General features: G+C 41.9%; 2 protein-coding genes and 1 pseudogene across 3 annotated transcripts in view; all 3 read right to left on the bottom strand.

Moving 5' to 3' along the window:
- Positions 1-1,472, bottom strand: part of LOC139553028 (cation channel sperm-associated auxiliary subunit beta-like) — a 41,327-nt pseudogene extending 39,855 nt beyond the window's left edge.
- A 1,512-nt stretch (positions 1,473-2,984) lies between these two features.
- Positions 2,985-11,799, bottom strand: LOC139553259 (eukaryotic translation initiation factor 2 subunit 1-like). Its single transcript, XM_071365396.1, has 8 exons — positions 11,630-11,799; positions 10,896-11,144; positions 10,652-10,731; positions 9,513-9,664; positions 9,114-9,220; positions 8,126-8,223; positions 4,333-4,476; positions 2,985-4,052 (listed from the first exon to the last, which is right to left on the bottom strand). The coding sequence occupies exons 2-8, from the start codon at positions 11,134-11,136 to the stop codon at positions 3,927-3,929; spliced, it is 948 nt and encodes a 315-aa protein (XP_071221497.1). The 5' UTR covers positions 11,137-11,144; positions 11,630-11,799; the 3' UTR covers positions 2,985-3,926.
- A 3,401-nt stretch (positions 11,800-15,200) lies between these two features.
- The window catches only part of LOC139553258 (protein PALS1-like), a 51,624-nt gene continuing 42,629 nt past the window's right edge, over positions 15,201-24,195 (bottom strand). For both annotated transcript variants that reach the window (XM_071365395.1, XM_071365394.1), the window contains 4 exons: positions 22,205-22,372; positions 21,757-21,959; positions 21,074-21,184; positions 15,201-17,349 (listed from right to left, as the gene is read on the bottom strand). In XM_071365395.1, coding sequence (XP_071221496.1) covers positions 17,173-17,349; positions 21,074-21,184; positions 21,757-21,959; positions 22,205-22,372 — 659 coding nt within the window. In that variant the 3' untranslated portion in view covers positions 15,201-17,172. The remainder of the gene's footprint in view (positions 17,350-21,073; positions 21,185-21,756; positions 21,960-22,204; positions 22,373-24,195) is intronic.

Genomic DNA, 24,195 nt, shown 5'->3' with positions numbered 1-24,195 from the left:
TAGTCTCCCTTATGGCTCTGCACAGGTGCCTACATAGTACATACACCATAGAGATACATCATTTACACACAGAAGTCAGCTCAGACAGATCCAGCTCAGAGGCCCAGCTCATGGAAAATGTATGTGTTTATGCAACAAATGTTGTGCAACATGTCGCATCAATTCTTTCTCTAATCAAACCAAAGTATTTCAAATAAACCTTTCAATGCTGTATTGTATCGGAGCACATCCCTAGGGGACCAAATACATAAAGTGCTTTCTTTCTAAAGGGTAAACATATGTATGAAAAAAATTAAAAAGGTGACATTATTTACTGTCTCCTCATATGATCCCGAATCCAAAATGCCAGAGTATACTATAGAGCAAAATTAAACATTTTGGCCTCACTGTCCAAATAAATACTAAGCACACACCATGCCTGGTAAGACATGGACTTATCCCCTCCCCTTATTTTGAGGGCTGAGGACATCTGACAAACTTTTATTTTGGAGTAGAGTACCCATTTAAAACTAGCTACTTTCTTTGACACAATTTGATCAGCTTACCTGATATGGTGGTTCCAAACTGCACCCTGACTAACAAAATGGTTATGATGAATATAATCTGGGTCACCTACACAAAAGATTACTACACAAAAGATTAGGAAATGTCATTTGTGTCATTCATTATTAGTTAGCTACAGAACTAAATGTGTTTTAAAATCTAGGTTTAGGACACATTGGGAGTCTGTACCTACACAGAGCGCTTCCTTTAACCAGTAATAACAGGCTTTCGTCTGATAAAAAAAAAGAAAAAAAAAGCCAATAAATAAAAGTACAATTGTACAGAAGAAAAAATCACATTTCAAAATTTGCCTATTCGCTTTTTAGCCTATTCATTGATGGATTCACCAGACTACGTACATACATTTGACTGATCATGCTTAATTTGCATAATTTTGTGGAATTAAATCGGTGCATGTGTACACTATATTCCTTATGTATCTTTTTTATCACACACATACAGAGCCATTGAGAGGAAAATATGTCAGACTCTACAAGAGCTACTGCTGCAGCATCTTGCTGTGCTTTCAAGACAACTGGGAAAATATGAGGTCATTTCATGACGTCAGTGCTCTACAGGCCCCAGTTGGATGACCGTTCAAAAACATTTTCCCCAGGCAGGCTTCATCAACGCGTCAAACATCACTTTCCAACGAGCTGGAGGCTCATTTTTTCAAAACATGTATTTCGAAAACATACTTAACTGTTTAAAACCAGAACGTTTTAATACATATGAGGCATGTCTTACCTTGCTTCAGATTAGCCTATTAGATCTCCTCTTTCTACATTTCTAACGGATATTTTCATCTGTCACATGAAACCGCTTGAATGTGCAGTGCCCTCTCGACAATGGTGTTTTCCCGCCAATTGCATTATGGAACGAACATTGCCGCGTAGTCTACTTACTGCCTTGTGTGCATTACTGCGCATGATCTTATGAAATAATAGTTTATCAACGTTAAGCTAAATGTTCTGATCTGTTGCATCAGACTCATTGCTTTTTAACGTCTTTGTTTTATGTAGCCTAGGCCTACTGTTTGTATGAATTTGGAATCTATCTTCCCACAAATGTCCAGACTCTGGAATAGACGATCTTTCTCGACAAGCTGACCAATAGAATAGGTAGCCTAAACTTTTCTACTATAGTATATTCACATAGGATAGTGATTTTGCTGTTCATTAACTTACTCATTTTGTTGGCTGAGGAAAAGTAAATGTCAACAGTTATTCTAACATGTTCAAAGTGCACATCAGAATTTGGTAAGAAGGACAGCACATCGTTAAATTCTGGACATGCATGTTCTGTTAATGAATTACCATGATATCCCAAATGTGATTTCTGTCATTCTGAGAACTGTGGGCCGATGTGGACGCCCTAATCAGGTTATGAACCTGATGCATATGGGTCCGGTAAATGAAAATGTTGCCGGTCAAATGTCCTGCTCCACATTTTCTTAACATAAACCCTGCTACACAGACTCGCGATGTTGTGTCCCAAACTAACGTTAAGCAAGCAAAAATCAAACAGCTATGCAAGCTAACTACTTAGCTAGCACGATATTTACCTTGATTGAAGGTCGATTAATCTCCATAGTTTGTCGCCCTACAGAGCTAGCAATTTTGCAGAGTCGTTGTTACTGTAATTTATGTTTAGTTTCAGTCAACTAGCTAAACATTTACAACTTTTTGTATATATATTTTCCGACACTACAGATGATTGACTAGTAAGCCTTCAGGGTTGTTACTAGCTACCGACTGCTAACACGGAATTCTGGGATTTGTAGTGCAAACTACAACCAGAGATATTAGCAAAAATAGAATAATGAGCCAGATTCAGTTTCTACAGGAAGCTCAGGGACCGGCAGTGCTAATTTACTCATCGATTAAAAATGTCATGTCAATACAGTTCTGTTCCCAAAACTAGAATATGTTACTAACAGAGTAGATTCAGTTATGTAGACTTTACCTTTTTAGAAACTTTGGTAAAAGTGCGTTGTTTAGATGCGCATTTCAGAGTAAGCGTTCCATAACGGAAAAACGCAAATATATGCAAAAACGCCCCAATAGGATCTCACTATCTCGTGCTTGTCCTGCCGAATATGATTAATTAGCTTATTTTGTGAATGGGTGGAAGAAGGTCACCTAGCTGTTAGTGTTGGACTAGTAACCCAGCCGACAAGGTTGATTTGCCCTTGAGCAAGGCACTTAACCTTAATTTGCTCCAGGTGTGCTGTACTGCTATGGCAGACCCTATAAAGCACCACATTTCACTGTACATATCCTGTGCACGTGACAACAATAAAACATCTTATTTAAAATCTTTGATAAAAGCTAGAGTACCCACATGGACCTTTCTCTAACAGCTTCTGCTATAACTGCATCCCACATTTAATTTAAGTGCATGTTTCACTTTCAATCACTTCTAACCTGACAACACAAATGTACTTTTCTATTTGTTTAATGTAATGTTAAGAATGTAGTCCTGACAAAATAGAAATACATCCAGAATGCACCCTAAGTTATAAAGATCTGTGTGAGTTGGTTAGGTGAGCATTATACTCTTTCTCTTCCGCCCGACATTTCACTTGAACCATATTGAGCAGGAAAACGACAAGAACGCCATTGTCCTTTCATGGAGTTGGGGACATAGTCGAAACCACTTTCAAAAGTACTCATTCCTAAAATATGTCTTTGCTATATATAAAACACTCGTCTTATTATATTCTCAGAATCTATCTAATCCCCTACTCACTCTAGCCTGGTCCTATACTGTATGTGTCACAAAGAGTTGGTTAAAGAACATTCAGCACGGGACCAGGCTACCACCCCACCAACCCAAGCCTTGTCTCATTTTGTATTATATGTGCTGTAGCCAACTCTTCCACACAGAGAGGAGTTGGCTACAGCACAAAAAGGCTAATCCTACCCCAACCCACCCATTCTGATGCAATTCAAACAGCTAGGGTTCAGTGATCATATTCAGTTGTTATTGTGTCCATTGGTATAATCACAGAGGCCTTTCCCAGCCCTGTTTGGCAGTATGACAGTCAGTGCCTGTAGCCATCTCTCTATCAGTCTCCCTGAGAGGGTCCCTGCTACTGATCCAAAGGGTTCAGTTGGAGAGACGTTCTAGAATGCTTGATTTGATATGAAGTTCGTCATCTCATCAGACAGGGCCTGTATTCATGAAATATCTCAAAATAGGAGTTCTGATCTAGGATAAGTTTAGCCTTTTAGATCATTATGCATAAGCTTACATATGGGGGGGTGGGCTGATCCTAGACCAGCACTCCTACTCTGAGATGCTTTATGAATACATGCTCTGGACTGCATATGTATAATTGGTCTCGTCGTCGTATCCAATCCCTCAGTTCTTCATCTAGTTTAGTCCTCTGCCTTGGCCTCCATCTCTCCATCCTCGTCATCTCCGTCCACCTCAGCGTTCTCTCTCTCCAGTTGCTCCAGCTGGCGGGCCAGCTCTGTCTCATCTATGTCGGTCACAACCTTCGCCTGGAGGGGAGGAAAACATAAAAGACATTAACACATGGACATTGAAAGCGCAATGTCTTGAACATTGTTGCTGTTTTTAATACTGTTTTAATGTGAGATCTCTGGCGAGTAAGACTTCCAAAGCATGTATTACATATGGCAGGAGTTACAATTTTTTGTTTTACATGAAACTTCTACCACACCACCTTGGACTTTCCATTGTCCCCCTCTTCCTAGTGTATTAAAATACAGCAAACATATGATTTTATGTAAATTGAGACAATAAGGTTATTGTACTGACCTCCATCTGGATGTTAAACACTCCTCGCTTCTCCTCAATCTTCTCTTTGATGGCAGCCATGGCCTGGTTGAGGACAGAGAGACCCTCTGTGCGTTCCAGTGTGGTGGTTGTCATGACGTAGCGAGGCGGCGCTATCAGATTAATCTGTCAGAGACCCAAAGAGACACAATGTTGTGATGCATATAGCCTTTTCCCTGACACAGATCTTGGACTAAAAGTCACTTTCAGTGGATGCTTTTGTCTTTTTTAATAAAAAAATGTATGTATATACAGTACCAGTCAAGAGTTTGGACACACCTACTCATTCAAGGGGTTTTCTTTATTTTTTAACATTTTCTACATTGTAGAATAATAGTGAAGACATCAAAACTATGAAATAACCAATATGGAATCAGCTAACCAAAAAATATAAAATATATTTTATATTTGAGACTCTTCAAAGTAGCCATCCTTTGCCTTGATGACAGCTTCGCACACCACTGGCATTCTCTCAACCAGCTTAATGAGGTTGTCACCTGGAATGCATTTCAATTAACAGGTGTGCCTTGTTAAAAGTTAATTTGTGCAATTTCTCTCCTTCGTAATGTGTTGTGACAAGGTAGGGGTGCTAAACAGAAGACAGCACTATTTGGTAAAATACCAAGTCCATATTATGGCAAGAACACCTCAAATAAGCAATGAGAAACGACAGTCCATCATTACTCTCAGACATGAAGTTCAGTCAATGCGGAAAATTTCAAGAACTTTGAAAGTTTCTTCAAGTGCAGCCGCAAAAACCATTAAGTGCTATGAAACTAGCTCTCATGAGGACCGCCACAGGAATGTCCCAGAGTTACCTCTGCTGCAGAGGATAAGTTCATTAGAGTTACCAGCCTCAGAAATTGCAGCCCAAATAAATGCTTCACAGAGTTCAAGTAACAGACATCTCAACATCAACTGTTCAGAGGAGACTGTCTGAATCAGGCCTTCATGGTCGAAGTGCTGCAAAGAATCCACTACTAAAGGACATCAATAAGAAGAAGAGACTTGTTTGGGCCAAGAAACACAAGCAATGGACATTAGACCAGTGGAAATCTGTGCTTTGGTCTGATGAGTCCAAATTCGAGATTTTTGGTTCCAACCGCAGTGTCTTTGTAAGACGCAGAGTAGGTGAACGGATGATCTCCACATGTGTGGTTTCCACCGTGAAGCATGGAGGAGTACAGGGTCTGAATACTTATGTAAATGTGATATTATATATATTATATTTTTTTTAAATATACATTTGCTAAAATGTCTAAAAACCTGTTTTTGTCTAAAAACCTGTTTTTGCGTTTTCATTATGGGGTATTGTGTGTAGATTAGAAGCCTATCAGAAGCTTCTAAAGCCATGACATTTTCTGGAATTTTCCAAGCTGTTTAAAGGCACAGTCAACTTAGTGTATGTAAACTTCTGACCCACTGGAATTGTGATACAGTGAATTATAAGTGAAATAATCTGTCTGTAAACAATTGTTGAAAAATCTACTTGTGTCATGCACAAAGTAGATGTCCTAAACGACTTGCCAAAATTATAGTTTGTTAACAAGAAATTTGTGGAGTGGTTGAAAAACGAGTTTTAATGACTCCAACCTAAGTGTATGTAAACTTCCGACTTCAACTGTATACACACACACACACTACAGTTCAAAAGTTTGGGGTCACTTAGAAATGTCCTTGTTTTCTATGAAAACATACATGAAATGAGTTGCAAAATTAACAGGAAATATAGTCAAGATGTTGACAAGGTTATAAATAATGATTTTTAACTGAAATAATTGTGTCCTTCAAACTTTGCTTTCGTCAAAGAATCCTCCATTTGCAGCAATTACAGCCTTGCACACCTTTGGCATTCTAGTTGTCAATTTGTTGAGGTAATCTGAAGAGATTTCACCCCGTGCTTCCTGAAGCACCTCCCACAAGTTGGATTGGCTTGATGGGCCATTCTTAGGTACCATACGGTCAAGCTGCTCCCATAGCTCAATAGGGTTGAGATCCGGTGACTGTGCTGGCCACACCATTATAGACAGAATACCAGCTGACTGCTTCTTCTCTAAATAGTTCTTGCATAGTTTGGAGCTGTGCTTTGGGTCATTGTCCTGTTGTAGGAGGGTATGGCATAGCGTTGCAAAATGGAGCGATAGCCTTCCTTCTTCAAGATCCCTTTTACCCTGTACAAATCTCCCACTTTACCACCACCAGACCATCACATTGCCTCCACCATGCTTGACAGATGGCGTCAAGCACTCCTCCAGCATCTTTTCTGCGTCTCACGGATGTTCTTCTTTGGGATCCGAACACCTCAAACTTAGATTAGTCTGTCCATAACACTTTTTTCCAATCTTCCCCTGTTCAGTGTCTGTGTTCTTTTGCCCATATTAATCTTTTCTTTTTACTGGCCAGTCTGAGATATGGATTTTTCTTTGCAACTCTGCCTAGAAGGCCAGCATCCCGGAGTCGCCTCTTCTCTGTTAACGTTGAGACTGGTGTTTTGCGGGTACTATTTAATGAAGCTGCCAGTTGAAGACTTGTGAGGCGTCTGTTTCTCAAACTAGACACTCCAATATACTTGTGCTCTTGCTCAGTTGTGCACAGGGGCCTCCCACACGTTCTATTCTGGTTAGAGCCAGTTTGCGCTGATGGATGCTGATAATGGACCTCTGTACGCCTACGTAGATATTCCATTCCAAATCAGCCGTTTCCAAATACAATAGTCATTTACAACATTAACAATGTCTACACTGTATTTCTGATCAATTTGATGTTATTTTAATGGACAAAAAAATGTGCTTTTCTTTCAAATACAATAACATTTCTAAGTGACCCCAAACTTTTGAACGGTAGTGTGTGTGTGAACTTGTTTTCCTCCAGTGTTTGTAAACATTGTAAATGTAAACAAACACTGTATAGCCTCATAACATGGTTAAAACAATGTGTGTCCAAAAATGGATGTAGCACCTACCCCTTTTTTAATTCTATCAAAAGTGTGCGAGTTTGAGCATGTGTCTATTAGGCCTATGTATTCTAATGTACTTGTCCTCTTGCTCAGTTGTGCACCGGGGCCTCCCACTCCTCTTTCTATTCTGGTTAGAGACAGTTTGCGCTGTTCTGTGAAGGGAGTAGTACACAGCGTTGTACGAGATCTTCAGTTTCTTGGCAATTTTCTCACTGCCGAGTTTCAGAAGAAAGTTATTTGTTTCTGGCCATTTTGAGCCTGTAATCGAACCCACAAATGCTGATGCTCCAGATACTCAACAAGTCTAAAAAAGGCCCGTTTTATTGCTTCTTTAATCAGAACAACAGTTTTCAGCTGTGCTAACATAATTGCAAAAGGGTTTTCTAATGATCAATTAGCCTTTTAAAATTATAAACTTGGATTAGCTAACACAACGTGCCATTGGAACACAGGAGTGATGGTTGGTGATAATGGGCCTCTGTACGCCTATAAAAATCTGCCATTTTCAGCTACAATAGTCATTTACAACATTAACAATGTCTACACTGTATTTCTGATCAATTTGATATTCTTTTAAATGGACAAAAAATTGCTTTTCTTTAAAAAACAAGGACATTTCTAAGTGACCCCAAACTTTTGAACAGTAGTGTATATAAAACAAATTTTTTAGGAAAGAAATTCTTGGGGGGAAAAAAGGGTACCCAGAAAATCAGGTGGAAAAAAATGGGTTCCCTGCTGAAATATTTTGAATAGCAATGGTCTAGGAATATACTATGATTAATCAGACTATTGAGAGGTGCTTGTTGTTGTTTTATTTACCTTGATTGGCATGGCATCTGTGGAGCAGCCCAGCCCCGCCCTCAACGCTTCTTTGACAGCATCAATCCCCTCATACCCGTAACAGGCCACCTCAATGTCTGAGGGAGAGATGGGAGTCGGCTTAAGTGGGTTCCCCAAAATATTATTCTAACACACAGTGGCAGTTCTAGCTTGTATGGCTCCCTGGGCGAACCCCCCTTCAGACGTTTGGAACAACACGAATAAATAATCATAACATTTAAAACTATATAAATATAAAATATCCAAAAGTAAGACTCATAAATATCAAAAAGTAGTAACAAAGTGTATATAAATACAAATAAAAATATAATTTAATTATTATACTATTACTAACAAAAACCCCACAAATAAAACTAAATTGCACAAATCCTATTTACACAAACACACAAATAGAATAACACACTAATAAAGAAGAGAACCTGATTATTACACTATTGCACTTCAAACAAGAAACACACAAACTAAATTGCACAACTAATTGCATTAGTACTGTACAAAGTTAGAGGGGAGCTATTTGACAGATTCCCCCGCTCCCCCTACCTTGGGCTTCCAGTGGGGAGAACTGAGGTCAACCTACCCCCGCCCCCCTCCCCATCTCGTACTTCTGAGTTGGAGACCTTCCCAGGCAGTAGTCTGCCTAGCTCACAAACTAGAATCAGGGCGCCCAATCCGACAAGGTTAATAGACCCACAGTCCCACACGGTGACATGATATCATTGATGTGACGTGCAAATGAGTGATAGATAACCGATCGCACAAATGTCACCATTACAAATCATTTTTTCAAAAATGGTGTGGTCACCCCGTGCCCCGGCTGCTCATGTCGCCTGCCCATGTCACCTGCCCATGTCGCCTCTCCCTAAATCCGCCACTGCTAACACATTAGTATAATGCTATATCAAAATTCACCAAGACACTGCTGTGTATATGATGTACATGTACCTAGTTAAGTGTTAGGTGTACATACCTGCCCTGATTTTGACAGCTTGTGGGGTCAGTCTTCTGTTGATGTTGTCAATGAGGACAGCCTTTTCCTCCTCTGTCAGGTCCAGACAATCTAAAACGGCTGGGTCACTGTGGACCAAAACATCAGTCATATTAACACACTCAATCCTGGGAGGTCCAGGGCAATAGCTAAATAATATGTCTGCATCTAGTCTTGCTTGGGCAGAATTTGCAGATTTGCATCTAGTCTCGCTTGGGCAGAATTGTATCGAACCAGGAGAATAATCTATGGAACCATTTTCTTCCATTTCTAGTTCCATAAGTCTGTTTGAAACTAAGAATGGAAAATAATATTTTTGTGTTTAAGTGTCTAAACAAGAGAATCCCCTCCACCAACCCTGCCCAGGTTGTCAGTACTTACGCCACAGCCTGTTTGAAGACATCATAGGCTCCGTATCCAGGCCGCTTGTACTTCTCATCAAACACCCAGGCGGTGCGCGTGAACAGGCTCTCCAGCTGCTCATCTTTGGTGTACTCCAGAACCTCAGCCACGTGCCTCAATATGCTGTACACCTGTCATGACAGAAGACACACAAGTCTAGGTTCCCCTCCAGAAATTATATTTGAATATATCAGTTGACAACACATCTAAGAGTACCAAAACTTAACATAACCAGCCTTTCTGCATTTTCAGCCCAAGGCAAAAGAGTATATTGTACTAGGGTTGGTCCACCAACTCGGTGACTTTTGAGAAGTGTTAATTGGTAACAAAAAATGTTAAATAGCAATCAAGAGGTTAAATAAATAAAAATGACTATAGTAAATTTGAGGAAGAATGTACTTACAAGTGTGATATGTGGTTGTGTCTCACCTAGGTATGTTAAGAAGAATGCACTAACTGTAAGTTGCTCTGGATAAGAGCATCTGCTAAATTACTCAAATGTAAACCTAAGTGCCAAATAAAGTAACAGGATTAACGATTTAATCTTAAATCATGCATAAATCCCCCTTTGACGGGGGAGCTTGTCATGTGCAAAAGGGAGTGGCAATTGAATGAAAGCTTCACAAAAACGTTTTTTTGGGGTTAAAACATTTCTAGCCTGTCTATCTACAGTTAATGACGTGTTATGCTCGACCCACTCAGTTTCCCACCACAAAACACCAGAAAATTGTCAAAAAGAGTAGAACAGCTCACCTGCTTTTACACTATGATTTGACTATTAGATGTTCAATGTATCTTAAAAAATATATATTTAAAAAGGAATAGTTTCACCATATTAAATATAGTTCAGTTCACGTAACAGGGTTGACCTTAAATGAGGGACAGACGTAAATTATTCACTAATAAATAATAATCTTCAGAAATGACCATCAAAGCAACCAAATAACTAGGGCTTTACAATGACGGTAAAAACCTTTACAATGATGGTAAAAACCTTGGAGAATGGCTTTGGTTAAGTGGGTTAAAATCTTCCTAGAATTCAGAGGGTACATGGTACATGTATAAATTAGGAATTTTTGGCACTAAGTCTTTATAATGCGAGGATTTAGACAACATACCGTTTTAGATTTGGTGAATTTGTCTTCGCACTTGATTGCCTCCTCGGGTGAAACTCTTCTCTTGGACAGATCAATGTAACCTAGAGAGATAGAGAGCAGGGAAATGAAAACTAGCTCGGTCCCAGATCTATTTCTGTCTTGCCAAATTCTATGGTTATGTGACAAGAGTTGGCAAGGCAATACAAGCAAATATGGGACCAGGCTACAGGTCAACCCATCACATTGACAGCATTTTTCTTCTCACCTTTCTCCTTATCCACTCGGATGACGACCACACACTCGTTGCGTCCGATCCTGATGAGTTTGTTGATGGAGCGGATACGTCTGCGAGACAACTCGCTAAGGAGGATCATGCCTTCAATGTTGTTGTACTCCAGTAGACTTACGTAGGCTCCCATCTCTGCGATGGAGCGCACGTTGACCATCACCACATCTTCCACCTCTGGAAACCTGTGCTGGTAGAATCTACAGCTGAGCGACGGCATCCTGCACTCTGTGGTCAAGATGATTTCAAGTATGTGAGTATGCAGCAGAGGATAGTAGTCATTGCATTCTCATTCTGCCTGTATGTTATCACACTCTGCCAAGAAGGCGCAATGCTTGCAAAATGTAGATCACCATATAGCAAATGATAATGGGCGGAGAACTAAGTAGGTGAACAGATGTATACGTTGTAGGAAGAAAACCTTTGTACTGTATAAGTAGCTAGCTAACGTTAGCTCGCAGTTGCAAACAGCTGCCACAGTGACTGCCAGCTTATTCAGAATGATGGGTTTCTAGCTAACTAGCAAAGCAAATCTAACCAACCTTATTTAGCTACAACACATTCACATGTAGCTAGAACACCAGCTCGATAGAATACTAGCCTGAGGGATAGGTTAGCTAATGTTAACTAGCTAACGTAACGCTTTTGAGTCTCATGCGTTCATCACCAATCATTCATTCTTTCAGAACTTCACACTCAAACGTTATACTCACCTTATATAGTATATACACAACTTGAGAATGAACTATTGGAATATGTCTGTATTATAAGTTAATACATTAAACTGTAGTAATTGAAATATATCAGTTGAGGGGATAAAATTCGACTGTTTCATTAACATGCGCGAACGGGGCGACAATTTGAACTGACACGGAAGCGGAACTGGAAACATGCACACCAAAAAAATACCATCGGTATTTTAGCAAATAGAGTTCCCATTGAAATTAGCAGTTTTCGATTTATCCACAAGGTGTCGCCCTGTGAGTGTTTTGAAGCAAGTTTAACAAAAGATACTGGTAGATACAGAGTACACAAAACATTAAAAACACCTTCCTAATATTGAGTTACAGGACTAAGATTGAATCCTACTACACCGGCTCTGACGCTCATCAGATGTGGCAGGGCTTGCAAACTATTAGACTACAAATGGAAACCCAGCCGTGAGCTGCCCAGTGACGCAAGCCTACCAGATGAGCTAAATGCATTTTATACTCTCTTCAAGGCAAGCAACATTAAAGCATGCATGAGAGCACCAGCTGTTCCGGACGACTGTGTGAACAAGACCTTTAAACAGGTCAACATTCATAAGGCCGCAGGGCCAGACGGAATACCAGGACTCATGCTCAGAGCATGGGTGACCAACTGGCGAGTGTCTTCACTGACATTTTCAACCTCTCCCCGACCGAGTCTGTAATACCTACATGTTTCAAGTAGACCACCATAGTCCCTGTGCCCAAGAAAGCAAAGGTGACTACTGCCCCGTAGCACTCACGCCGGTAGCCATGAAGTTCTTTGAGAGGATGGTCATGGCTCACAACACCATCATCCCGGAAACCCTAGACCCACTCCAATACCGCCCCAACAGATCCACAGATGACGCAATCTCAATTGTACTCCACGCTGCCCTTTCCCTCCTAGACAAAAGGAACACCTACGTGAGAATGCTGTTCTTTGACTACAGCTCAGTGTTCAACACCATAGTGCCCACAAAGCTCATCACTAAGCTAAGAACCCTGGGACTACATCCCTCTGAAACTGGATCCTGGACTTCCTGACGGGCCGCACCCAGGTGGTAAGGGTAGGCAACAACACATCTGCCACGCTGATCCTCAACACGGGGGCCCCTCAGGGGTGCGTGCTTTGTCCCCTCCTGTACTCCCTGTTCACCCAAGACTGCGTGGCCAAGCACGACTCCAACACCATCATTAAATTTGCTGAAGACAACGATGAGACAGCCTATAGGGAGGAGGTCAGAGACCTGGCAGTGTGGTGCCAGGACAACAACCTCTCCCTCAACGTGAGCAAGACAAAGGAGCTGATGTGGACTACAGGAAAAGGAGCGCCGAACATGCACCCATTCACATCGACGGGGCTGTAGTGGAGTGGGTCGAGAGTTAAGTTCCTTGGTGTCCACATCACCAATAAACTATCATGGTCCAAACACATCAAGATAGTCGTTTAGAGGGCACTACAACACCCCCCCCCCCCCCCCCCAGGAGACTGAAAAGATTTCGCATGGGTCCCCAGATCCTCAAAATGTTCTACAGCTGCACCATCGAGAGCATCCTGACCCGTTGCATCACCGCCTGGTATAGCAACTGCTCGCCATCCGACCGTAAAGTGCTACAGAGGGTAGTGCCTTCGACCCAGTACATCACTGGGGCCCAGCTTCATGCCAACCAGGACCTATATACTAGGCGATGTCAGAAGAAGGACCAAATAATTGTTACCGGAGGACCAAGTCTAGGTCCAAAAGGCTCCTTAACAGCTTCTACCCCCAAGACATAAGATTGCTGAACAATTAATCAAATGGCCACCAGGAGTACTTACATTGACACCCCCCCCCCTTTGTTTTTACACTGCTGCCACTCGCTGTTTATTATCTATGCATAGTCACTTTACCCCACCTACATGTACAAATTACCTTGACTAACCTGTACCCCCTGTATATATTATTTTACTTTTTATTAAATTGTTTTACTTTCATTTATTTAGTAAATATTTTAAACTATTTCTTGAACTGCATTGTCAGTTAAGGCCTTGTAAGTAAGCATTTCACTGTAAGGTGTATTCGGTTGTATTCGGCACACGTGACAAATAACATTTTATGAGTTGCACTTGCACCCCCCCGCTTTTGCCCTCAATTTGCCAGGGCATAGACTCTACAAGGTGTCGAAAGTGTTCCTCAATTGTCTCAAGGCTTAAACATCCTTCTTTAACCCATCTACTCCACTTCATCTACACTGATTAATGTGGATTTAAAAAGTGACATCAATAAGGGATCATAGCTTTCACTTGGAATCACCGGGTCAGTCTGTCATGGAAAGCGCATGGAATGGAATGTTTTGTACACTTCTCTGTGTTGAGTTGACCACTAACATATTACATGGCATAGAAATTAGTGCATACCTCATACTCTTCCCCCTAAGGGAGTGGCTGTTGAATATGCTTGATGCTGCCGCCAAGTCTGAGGAGACTGGCCTTAGTTCAAGAAAAGTAATTGAAGTTTAATGGCTCCACCTTGCTTTGAGATACAAATGAATGTGTCAAATGTTTTAATATCCCTGTCAGATCTTTTAAAGGAGGACATTATCATACAATGAAAAAGGTTTCAATCTCACTCAAGTTCCATTATCTTATCTATATTTTAGTGTCAATCAACTCTGACCCCACAATCGCTGTAGTCTGTGAAGCAGTACCTCTTGGCATCATCACACATTCCTATAATTTCTACAGCAGCTCTTTAAACAGTGCTGAATAAATAAAACAACCCTCCTCTACTTCTATCAATCTGGTATTTAATCCACTTGAATAATTCATACAAAAAGAGATCTAAAGAAAGTGATTTTTAATAATACAGCAACTTTACATTCATTAGTTCTACTTCCAGTTAACGGCTCAAATCTACACAAGGTGTGTACTGTGCATACTAAAAAGGGATAGACATTCTGAACTAGACTGGTCCCAGACCTGAATGGCCACCATTCTCAGTCTCAGAATAGGAGTGCTGATCTAAGATCATTTTTCCCTTTTTGATAATAATAACAATGAATAGGGATGACCTGATCCTAAATCAGCACTTCTACTCTGAGAAACTAAATACGGCCCTATGTAGCCAACTTCTATGGAAAACATGACAAATCGTCAGAGGAGCTGCGTAAAAAAAACACAGATCCGGGATCAGGCTAGCACTGAGCGGTTCCTGGAGTTTCAGATCCAAAACGGAGGGATGGATAGGTGGTCGAGTCATCATTCTACAGGTGCATTACTCTGTACTTAAATCTATCTTTAACATTACAAATATATCAAATGTTAAGTATCTAGATACACCATGATTATCATCAATAACAAAAAAAAAAAAAGTGAAATAGTTTTGCTAAGACCATTTTCCATTGTGTCTACTAGAGATAATACTTGCCTGCATTACAGTGACAGTCCTGCCTCTGTGCATGCACGCACGCACGCACGCACACACACACACAATCACACAAAGTCAGCATATTATAATCAAGGGTAAGCTGAAACCTATGATCATAGAAACACCAGATGCAAAAACAAAAACACAACTATTTTTCGGTTCGGTCAAGTTAATTTCACAGACCCATATCAAAAAGAACAAACATTTCAATAACAGCTTTGAAAAATCACTGACAAATAATAAATCACACATTTAAGATGTCGCATGTGGTGAAAACTGGATTAAAATACAGCATAGTTGGATAGTTTATAATGCATTTAAGTGAATTATAAAATGCATCGATTTCAAACAAAGCATTTATGAAGTATTGATTATTAAGAGAATCCCACAGACAGCGGTGCTCAGATGTTCCTTAGTGTTTTCCATGAATAGAATACTGCTGGTTACACTGAATACTGAGATTGAGAAAATGAAGACATAAAGTTACCCCTCAAGATTTTAGTGTCATAACTTTTAAACACCTCTAATAATCTTTCTTCAATATCATCACTGTTGGTTTAAATCCTGTGATTCGGGACAGGCCAGTTTTCTATTTAGCGATGACTCGTAGTGCTTGGGTAGAGGTAAGGGGTGTAGTGTGTTAGGACTGGTTTATCCTCCAGTACCCTTTTCACACTACTGAACCAAGCTGTACTGCACTGACCTGGTTACGATCCACCAAAGTTCCTGGAAAGGAAAATGTGAAAATATCAGAGCCAGCACAGTCCAGTTTTGGTTGGCATGATAGTGTGAAAAGAGTATAAGGTAAGTAGGAGAACGTGGCTCTTCACCATCTCTCAGATCGGATTGTCTAATTAATGCGATGTCAAAACACCATTTCAGATGAACCTCCCGCATTATACTGTGCTGTAGCGCAGACAAGGGTTCAAATAGCATTTGAAATCTTTCAAATACTAAGGTTTTGCTTTTTGCCGACCTGGAGTGCCAGTTTGGGTAGGGATTACCGTTCTGGAATAATTCTATTGGTTCCTTTGTGCCAGGCAAGTTCAATCAAGCACAGTTTAAGTATTTTCAATGATCCAAATAGTATTTGAAAGCAGGGCTGCTATAGTTTAGAGGATAGAGGCCAGATGCAGAGATCATGACTGCGTCCCAAATGGCACCCTAATTCCCTATATAGTAAATAACTGATCAGGACCCATAGTCCTACACCGGGATGTTATCACCTCACAGATGGTTTCATTAGGTGAGCAAATCACATCCGTGATGATACATTACTGAACAAACACACACACCTGACCTCACACACGGGGTCAAGGAAACAGCAAGGGTACAACAACCAGTGTGTGTGTGTCTATAGTTTTGTGTAGGAGTCATTCACTGCCCCCTTCCCCCCAAAACATTTTTGCTCACAAAGTGGGGGGGCCCCCCCAACAAAATTTCACTTAGAGCCCCCAAAAGACTAAGGCAAGCTCTGACTGCATGTCTGGGTATGGATGTGGGTACGCAGACCCGCAAGCCACTGCAGCCTCTCGTGATGAGCTGAGATTTTTTTGTGGCCCCCAACCCCTATCAAAGTTCCCATCCCTGCCATAGATAGAAGCTATGGGTTCTTCTTATTATCGAAAGCTTCTTAAAAATAGAATATATTTACAATTATAAATAGTTATCAAAAGCAGAATAGAAGCACTAATTCTATTTCTGCCACCAAGTGCCAAGTCTTTACATACTTCTCTGGAATGTGAAAAGTTAATTTAGTGAAGAGAAATCCAGCAACAAAAAAAGGACAAATAATCAGAGCAATAATAAAGACAATAATTCATTTTCCCAGGCAGTCTTAGAAGGGAAGAGAAGAGCTCGGCTCAGTTCAGTTCAACATCACATGTAGTGATAAGCATTTTAAGTGTTTTATTTATCTTCAGCTTGAGTGTTGATTGAGGATCTTCCACTAGTCTCATACTGTGATTCTGGTTGGAGAATGGAGTCAAGGCTAATTTTCAGCTAATAATGGTCTTCCCCCTGGGCAACTATTGTCCATGATCCAGGGTAGCTCTAGCTCTTCATTGAACCAGTGAGTGCTGTGTCAGGTTAGTGTTGTGTCTGTATTATATTGCTCCTTCAACGTAGCCAGGAGGAGGGGACCCACTGTGGCTCAGTGTCCAGTTTGTTGATGAGCCTCAGCAGCTCCTGATATGCCTTGTCCTGGTCTGTGTTCACGATGGCTGCGTCAAACAGGTGGCCAAAGTTCTGCTCCATCTCACGGGCCTTCTCGATGATGTCTCGCAGCTCCTCCGGCTTAGGTAGAGAAAGGGTAGGAGATAAGAGATGGAACACAGAGCATGTTTCACTACATTAGCTTGATGTCAAGTGAGTTAACTTTACTAAGGCTTATTAGATAAACCTTAAACTTTCTACTTTTAAACTTGGACAAAACAGAGATGCTTGTTCTAGGTCCCAAGAAACAAAGAGATCTAATGTTGAATCTGACAATTAATCTTGATGGTTGTACAGTCGTCTCAAATAAAACTGAAGGACCTCGGCGTTACTCTAGACCCTTATCTCTCTTTTGACGAACATATCAAGACTGTTTCAAGGACAGCTTTTTTCCATCTACGTAACATTGCAAAAATCTGAAACTTTCTGTCCAAAAATGATGCAGAAAAATGTATCCATGCTTTTGTTACTTCTAGGTTAGACTACTGCAATGCTCTACTTTCCGGCTACCCTGATAAAGCACTAAATAAACTTCAGTTAGTGCTAAATACGGCTGCTAGAATCCTGACTAGAACCAACATTTTTTATCATATTACTCCAGTGCTAGCCTCCCTACACTGGCATCCTGTTAAGGCAAGGGCTGATTAAGGTTTTACTGCTAACCTACAAAGCATTATATGGGCTTGCTCCTACCTATCTTTCCGATTTGGTCCTGCCGTACATACCTACACGTACGCTACGGTCACAAGACGCAGGCCTCCTAATTGTCCCTAGAATTTCTAAGCAAACAGCTGGAGGTAGGGCTTTCTCCTATAGAGCTCCATTTTAATGGAATGGTCTGCCTACTCATGTGAGAGACGCAGACTCGGTCTCAACCTTTAAGTCTTTACTGAAGACTCATCTCTTCAGTAGGTCATTTGATTGAGTGTAGTCTGGCCCAGGAGTGTGAAGGTGAACGGAAAGGCTCTGGAGCAACGAACCGCCCTTGCTGTCTCTGCCTGGCCGGTTCCCCTCTCTCCACTGTGATTCTCTGCGTCTAACCATATAACAGGGGCTGAGTCACTGGCTTACTGGTGCTCTTCCATGCCGTCCCTAGGAGGGGTGCGTCACTGACGTGGTCTTCCTGTCTGGGTTGGCGTCCCCCCTTGGGTTGTGCCGTGGCGGAGATCTTTGTGGGCTATACTCGGCCTTGTCTCAGGAAGGTAAGTTGGTGGTTGAAGATATCCCTCTAGTGGTGTGGGAGCTGTGCTTTGGCAAAGTGGGTGGGGTTATATCCTGCCTGTTTTGCCCTGTCTGGGGGTATCATCGGATGGGGCCACAGTGTCTCCTGACCCATCCTGTCTCAGCCTCCAGTATTTATGCTGCAGTAGTTTGTGTCGGGGGGCTAGGGTCAGTCTGTTATATCTGGAGTATTTCTCCTGTCTTATCCGGTGTCCTGTGTGAATTTAAGTATGCTCTCTCTAATTGTCTCTTTCTCGGAGGACCTGAGCCCAAGGACCATGCCTCAGGACTACCTGGCATGATGACTCCTTGCTGTTCCCAGTCCACCTGGCCGTGCTGCTGCTCCAGTTTCAACTGTTCTGCCTGCGGCTATGGAACCCTGACCTGTTCACCGGACGTGCTACCTGTCCCAGACCTGCTGTTTTCAACTCTCTAGAGACAGCAGGAGTGGTAGAGATACTCTCAATGATTGGCTATGAAAAGCCAACTGACATTTACTCCTGAGATGCTGACCTGTTGCACCCTCGACAACCACTGTGATTATTATTATTTGACCCTGCTGGTCATCTATGAACATTTGAACATCTTGGCCATGTTATAATCTCCACCCGGCACAGCCAGAAGAGGACTGGCCACCCCTCATAGCCTGGTTGCTCTCTAGGTTTCGGCTTTTCTAGGGAGTTTTTCCTAACCACCGTGCTTCTACACCTGCATTGCTTGCTGTTTGGGGTTTTAGGCTGGGTTTCTGTTAGAGGTCGACCGATTATGATTTTTCACCGCTGATACCGATTATTGGAGGACCAAAAAAAAGCCGATACCGATTAATCAGCCGATTCTTAAAATGTATTTGTAATAATGACAATTACAACAATACTGAATGAACACGTATTTTAACTTAATATCAATAAAATCAATTTAGACTCAAATAAATAATGAAACATGTTCAATTTGGTTTAAATAATGCAAAAACAGTGTTGGAGAAGAAAGTGAAAGTGCAATATGTGCCATGTAACGTTTAAGTTCCTTGCTCAGAACATGAGAACATATGAAAGCTGGTGGTTCCTTTTAACATGAGTCTTCAATATTCCCAGGTAAGAAGTTTTAGGTTGTAGTTATTATAGGAATTATAGGACTATTTCTCTCTATACCATTTGTATTTCATATACCTTTGACTATTGGATGTTCTTATAGGCACTTTAGTATTGCCAGTGTAACAGTATAGCTTCCGTCCCCCTCCTCGCTCCTACCTGGGCTCGAACCAGGAACAAATCGACAACAGCCACCCTCGAAGCAGCGTTACCCATGCAGAGCAAGGGGAACAACTACTGCAAAAACTACTCCAAGCGCGCACCCCGCTAACTAGCTAGCCATTTCAAATCGGTTACACCAGCCTAATCTCGGAAGTTGATAGGCTTGAAGTCATAAACAGCGCAATGCTTGAAGCACAGCGACGAGCTGCTGGCAAAATACACAAAATTGCTGTTTGAATGAATGCTTACGAGCCTGCTGATGCCTACCATTGCTCAGTCAGACTGCTCTATCAAATCATAGACTTAATTATAACACACAGAAATACGAGCCTTAGGTCATTAATATGGTAGAATCCGGAAACTCTCTCGAAAACAAAACATTTGTTCTTTCAGTGAAATACGGAACCGTTCCGTATTTTATCTAACGGGTGGCATCCATCAGTCTAAATATTCCTGTTACATTGCACAACCTTCAATGTTATGTCATAATTACGTAAAATTCTGGCAAATTAGTTCGCAATGAGCCAGGTGGCCCAAGCTGTTGCATATACCCTGACTCTGCGTGCAATGAACTCAAGAGAAGTGACAATTTCACCTGGTTAATATTGCCTGCTAACCTGGATTTCTTTTAGCTAAATATGCAGGTTTAAAAATATATACTTGTGTATTGATTTTAAGAAAGGCATTGATGTTTATGGTTAGGTACACGTTGGAGCAACGACAGTCCTTTTTCGCGAATGCGCACTGCATCGATTATATGCAACGTAGGACACGCTAGATAAACTAGTAATATCAACCATGTGTAGTTAACTAGTGATTATGATTGATTGTTTTTTATAAGATAGGTTTAATGCTAGCTAGCAACTTACCTTGGCTTCTTACTGCATTTGCGTAATAGGCAGGCTCCTCGTGGAGTGCAATGAGAGGCAGGTGGTTAGAGCGTTGGACTAGTTAACCGTAAGGTTGCAAGATTGAATCCTCGAGCTGACAAGGTAAAAATCTGTCGTTCTGCCCCTGAACAAGGCAGTTAACCCACCGTTCCTAGGCCGTCATTGAAATTAAGAATGTGTTCTTATCTGACACGCCTAGTTAAATAAAGGTGTTTTTTTCTTTTTTTTCTCTGGCCAAATCAGTGTCCAAAAATACCGATTTCCGATTGTTATGAAAACTTGAAATCGGCCCTAATTAATCGCCCATTCCGATTAATCGATCGACCTCTAGTTTCTGTACAGCACTTTGATATATCAGCTGATGTAAGAAGGGCTATATAAATACATTTGATTTGATTACTAAAAAAGCTGAGAAAACAGATTGTGATGTGTTAAAATGACTACCTTTGGGTTCTTGCTCTCCTTGGCCAGGAGGGCTCGCAACCGTTCTTGGGAGGGAGGAGCGATGAAGATTATGTAAGGCTTCAGATCAGAGTTACGCAGAATCTTCAGCGACTATAGCGAGAGAAAAGAGAGAAAGAAGAGAGAAGGGGGAGAGAGAGAAGGGGGGGGGGACTCCCAGTCAGACACAGCAGCAACAGACATTTTATGCTCTCTTAAGGCATCAGCATGCTTCAGTTTGGCTAGAGCGCGTATGCTCGCATACTCCCTTAAAAAGACCTACGCTTGAAAAACAAAAAAAAGCAGCAATAGTACCACTTGTCCATTTTGAGATACCGTAGCCAGTACACACTTCCTCTAAATAGTCAGAAACAATTTAAGATATTGAAGAATCCTTACTGTTGACCAATCACCGATGAAGGGGCGTAGACTTCGGCTGCAGATTTCCCGGCTTCCTCAAGAAAATATTTTGTGTGCCTGAACAACTAGTCCGAACTGTTTCGGCTGGGAAGCATGCAGACGCCTTTATCCTCTTATTTTCCCTGTTGGTCTCACCTCCCTCTGAACTCCATCTCACCCCTCTCCCCCTCCTTACCTCACCTGGGTGTGCAGACACAGAAGACAGGCCTTTGCCCTCTCTCCCTACCTCTCCCCCTCCCTCCGTCTCTCTTCTCCCCCCTCCTCACCTGTGTGTGCAGACAGAGCAGACAGATCTTGCCCGTGTTGATGAGTTGACGGACAGAGTCGGTACTGGTTCCGTACAGGTTCTTCTCAAACTCTCCCGACTCAATGAACTTTCCCGCGGTGGCGTCCATGTCAAAGGCCTGGCGAGAGACGAAGTGGTAGTCCCTCCCACTCACCTCCACATCACGCCTGTTCCGTGTCGTGTCTGGAATAAACCCAAATTTTTATCAACATTTGTATTGCTTTTAATTTTTTAAAAAATGAACAGGACAGGGGAAGGGGGAACAGACAATGGCCGCAAAACCATGAAAAATGTCTGGAATTAACAAAAATTACAATTCCCATTAACCAAATTCTATATGTCTTGAGTAATACTAAGCACCGAGGTGTGCAGTTCAAGTGGAAAGTTAACCCTTAAATGCACACAGGAATTCACACAAACACACTTACGTGGGACAGCTCCCCCAAATCTGTCTGGCTCGCTGGACAGCAGTCTCTGTCTCAGCTCATTCTGCCCACAGTTGGGAGGACCAATCAGAGCAATGGGCCGCTTGCGATTGGCTGGCTGGTGGTAGAGCGCCATCTCCTCATAGGTCAGGATCTCCTCGTTGTCATAGTCTGGGGAGGAGCAGAGAAACAGACGGTTTTAGTTTCATATCAAACAGCATTCATATTGTTGGATCGAGAGAGACTTGGAGACTGAGAAAGGCCTTTAACTGAAATGTCGACATACAGTGCCTTCAGAAAGTATTCATACCTTGACTAATTACATATTTTGATGTTACAGCCTGAATTGAAAATGGATTACCCATCTAAACACAATACCCCATATTGACAAAGTGAAAACATTTTTAGAAATGTTCGCTAATTTATAGAAAATTAAATATAGAAATATCTAATTTACCTACGTACAACAAATTGGTTGTTGATCATTGCTATACAACCATTTTCAGGTCTTGCCATAGTTTTAACTTAAATCTACTTGAAAATCTAACTCAGCCCCTCTTTACAGGAACATTGTCTTCTTGGTAAGCAACTCCAGTGTAGATTTGGCATTGCGTTTAAGGTTATTGTCCAGCTGAAAGGTGAATGCTGTCTACCAGACACTAGTAGATGAAGACTGAACCAGATTTTCCTCTAAACTCCGCAAGAAACTTTTTCAGGACCCTGTCTTTCAAAGATATTGGGATTTTTACAAATTAACTTCACAGATCTTCATTGTAAAGGGTTTAAACACTGTTTCCCATGCTTGTTCAATGAACCATAAACAATTAATGAACATGCACCTGTGGAACGGTCGTTAAGACACTAACAGCTTACAGACGGTAGGCAATTAAGGTCACAGTTATGCAAACTTAGGACACGAAAGAGGCCTTTCTACTGACTCTGAAAAACACCAACAGAAAGATGCCCAGGGTCCCTGCTCATCTGCGTGAATGTGCCTGGTATGCTGCAAGGAGGCATGAGGACTGCAGATGTGGCCAGGGAAATAAATTGCAATGTCCGTACTGTGAGACGCCTAAGATGAACGCACAATATCTCCATCAGTGCTCAGACTGTCCGCAATAGGCTGAGAGAGGCTGGACTGAGGGCTTGTAGGCCTGTTGTAAGGCAGGTCCTCACCAGACATCACCGGCAACAACGTTGCCTATGGGCAAAAACCCACCGTCTCTGGACCAGACAGGACTGGCAAAAAGTGCTCTTCACTGACGGGTCGCGGTTTTATCTCACCAGGGATGATGGTCGGATTCACGTTTATCATCGGAGGAATGAGCGTTACACCGAGGCCTGTACTCTGGAGCAGGATCGATTTGGAGGTGGAGGGTCCGTCATGGTCTGGGGCGGTGTGTCACAGCATCATTGGACTGAGCTTGTTGTCATTGCAGGTAATCTCAATGCTGTGTGTTACAGGGAAGACATCCTCCTCCCTCATGTGGTACCCTTCCTGCAGGCTCATCCCGACATGACCCTCATGCATGACAATGCCACCAGCCATACTGCTCCTTCTGTGCGTGATTTCCTGCAAGACAGGAATGTCAGTGTTCTGTCATGGCCAGCGAAGAGCCCGGATCTCAATCCAATTGAGCACGTCTGGGACCTGTTGGATCGGAGGGTGAGGGCAGGGCCATTCCCCCCAGAAATGTCTGAACTTGCAGGTGCCTTGGTGGAAGAGTGGGGTAACATCTCCCAGCAAGAACTGGCAAATCTGGTGCAGTCCATGAGGAGGAGATGCACTGCAGTACTTAATGCAGCTGGTGACCACACCAGATACTGACAGTTACTTTTGATTTTGACCCCCCCTTTGTTCAGGGACACATTATTCCATTTCTGTTAGTCACATGTCTATGGAACCTGTTCAGTTTATATCTCAGTTGTTGAATCTTATGTTCATACAAATATTTACACATGTTAAGTTTGCTGAAAATAAATGCACTTGTCAG

This window comes from Salvelinus alpinus, chromosome 25, assembly GCF_045679555.1.
Source record: "Salvelinus alpinus chromosome 25, SLU_Salpinus.1, whole genome shotgun sequence".
Classification (NCBI taxonomy): Eukaryota; Metazoa; Chordata; class Actinopteri; order Salmoniformes; family Salmonidae; genus Salvelinus; species Salvelinus alpinus.
Note: the sequence above shows the minus strand (reverse complement) of the source record. Positions and strands in the feature narration are given on the sequence as shown.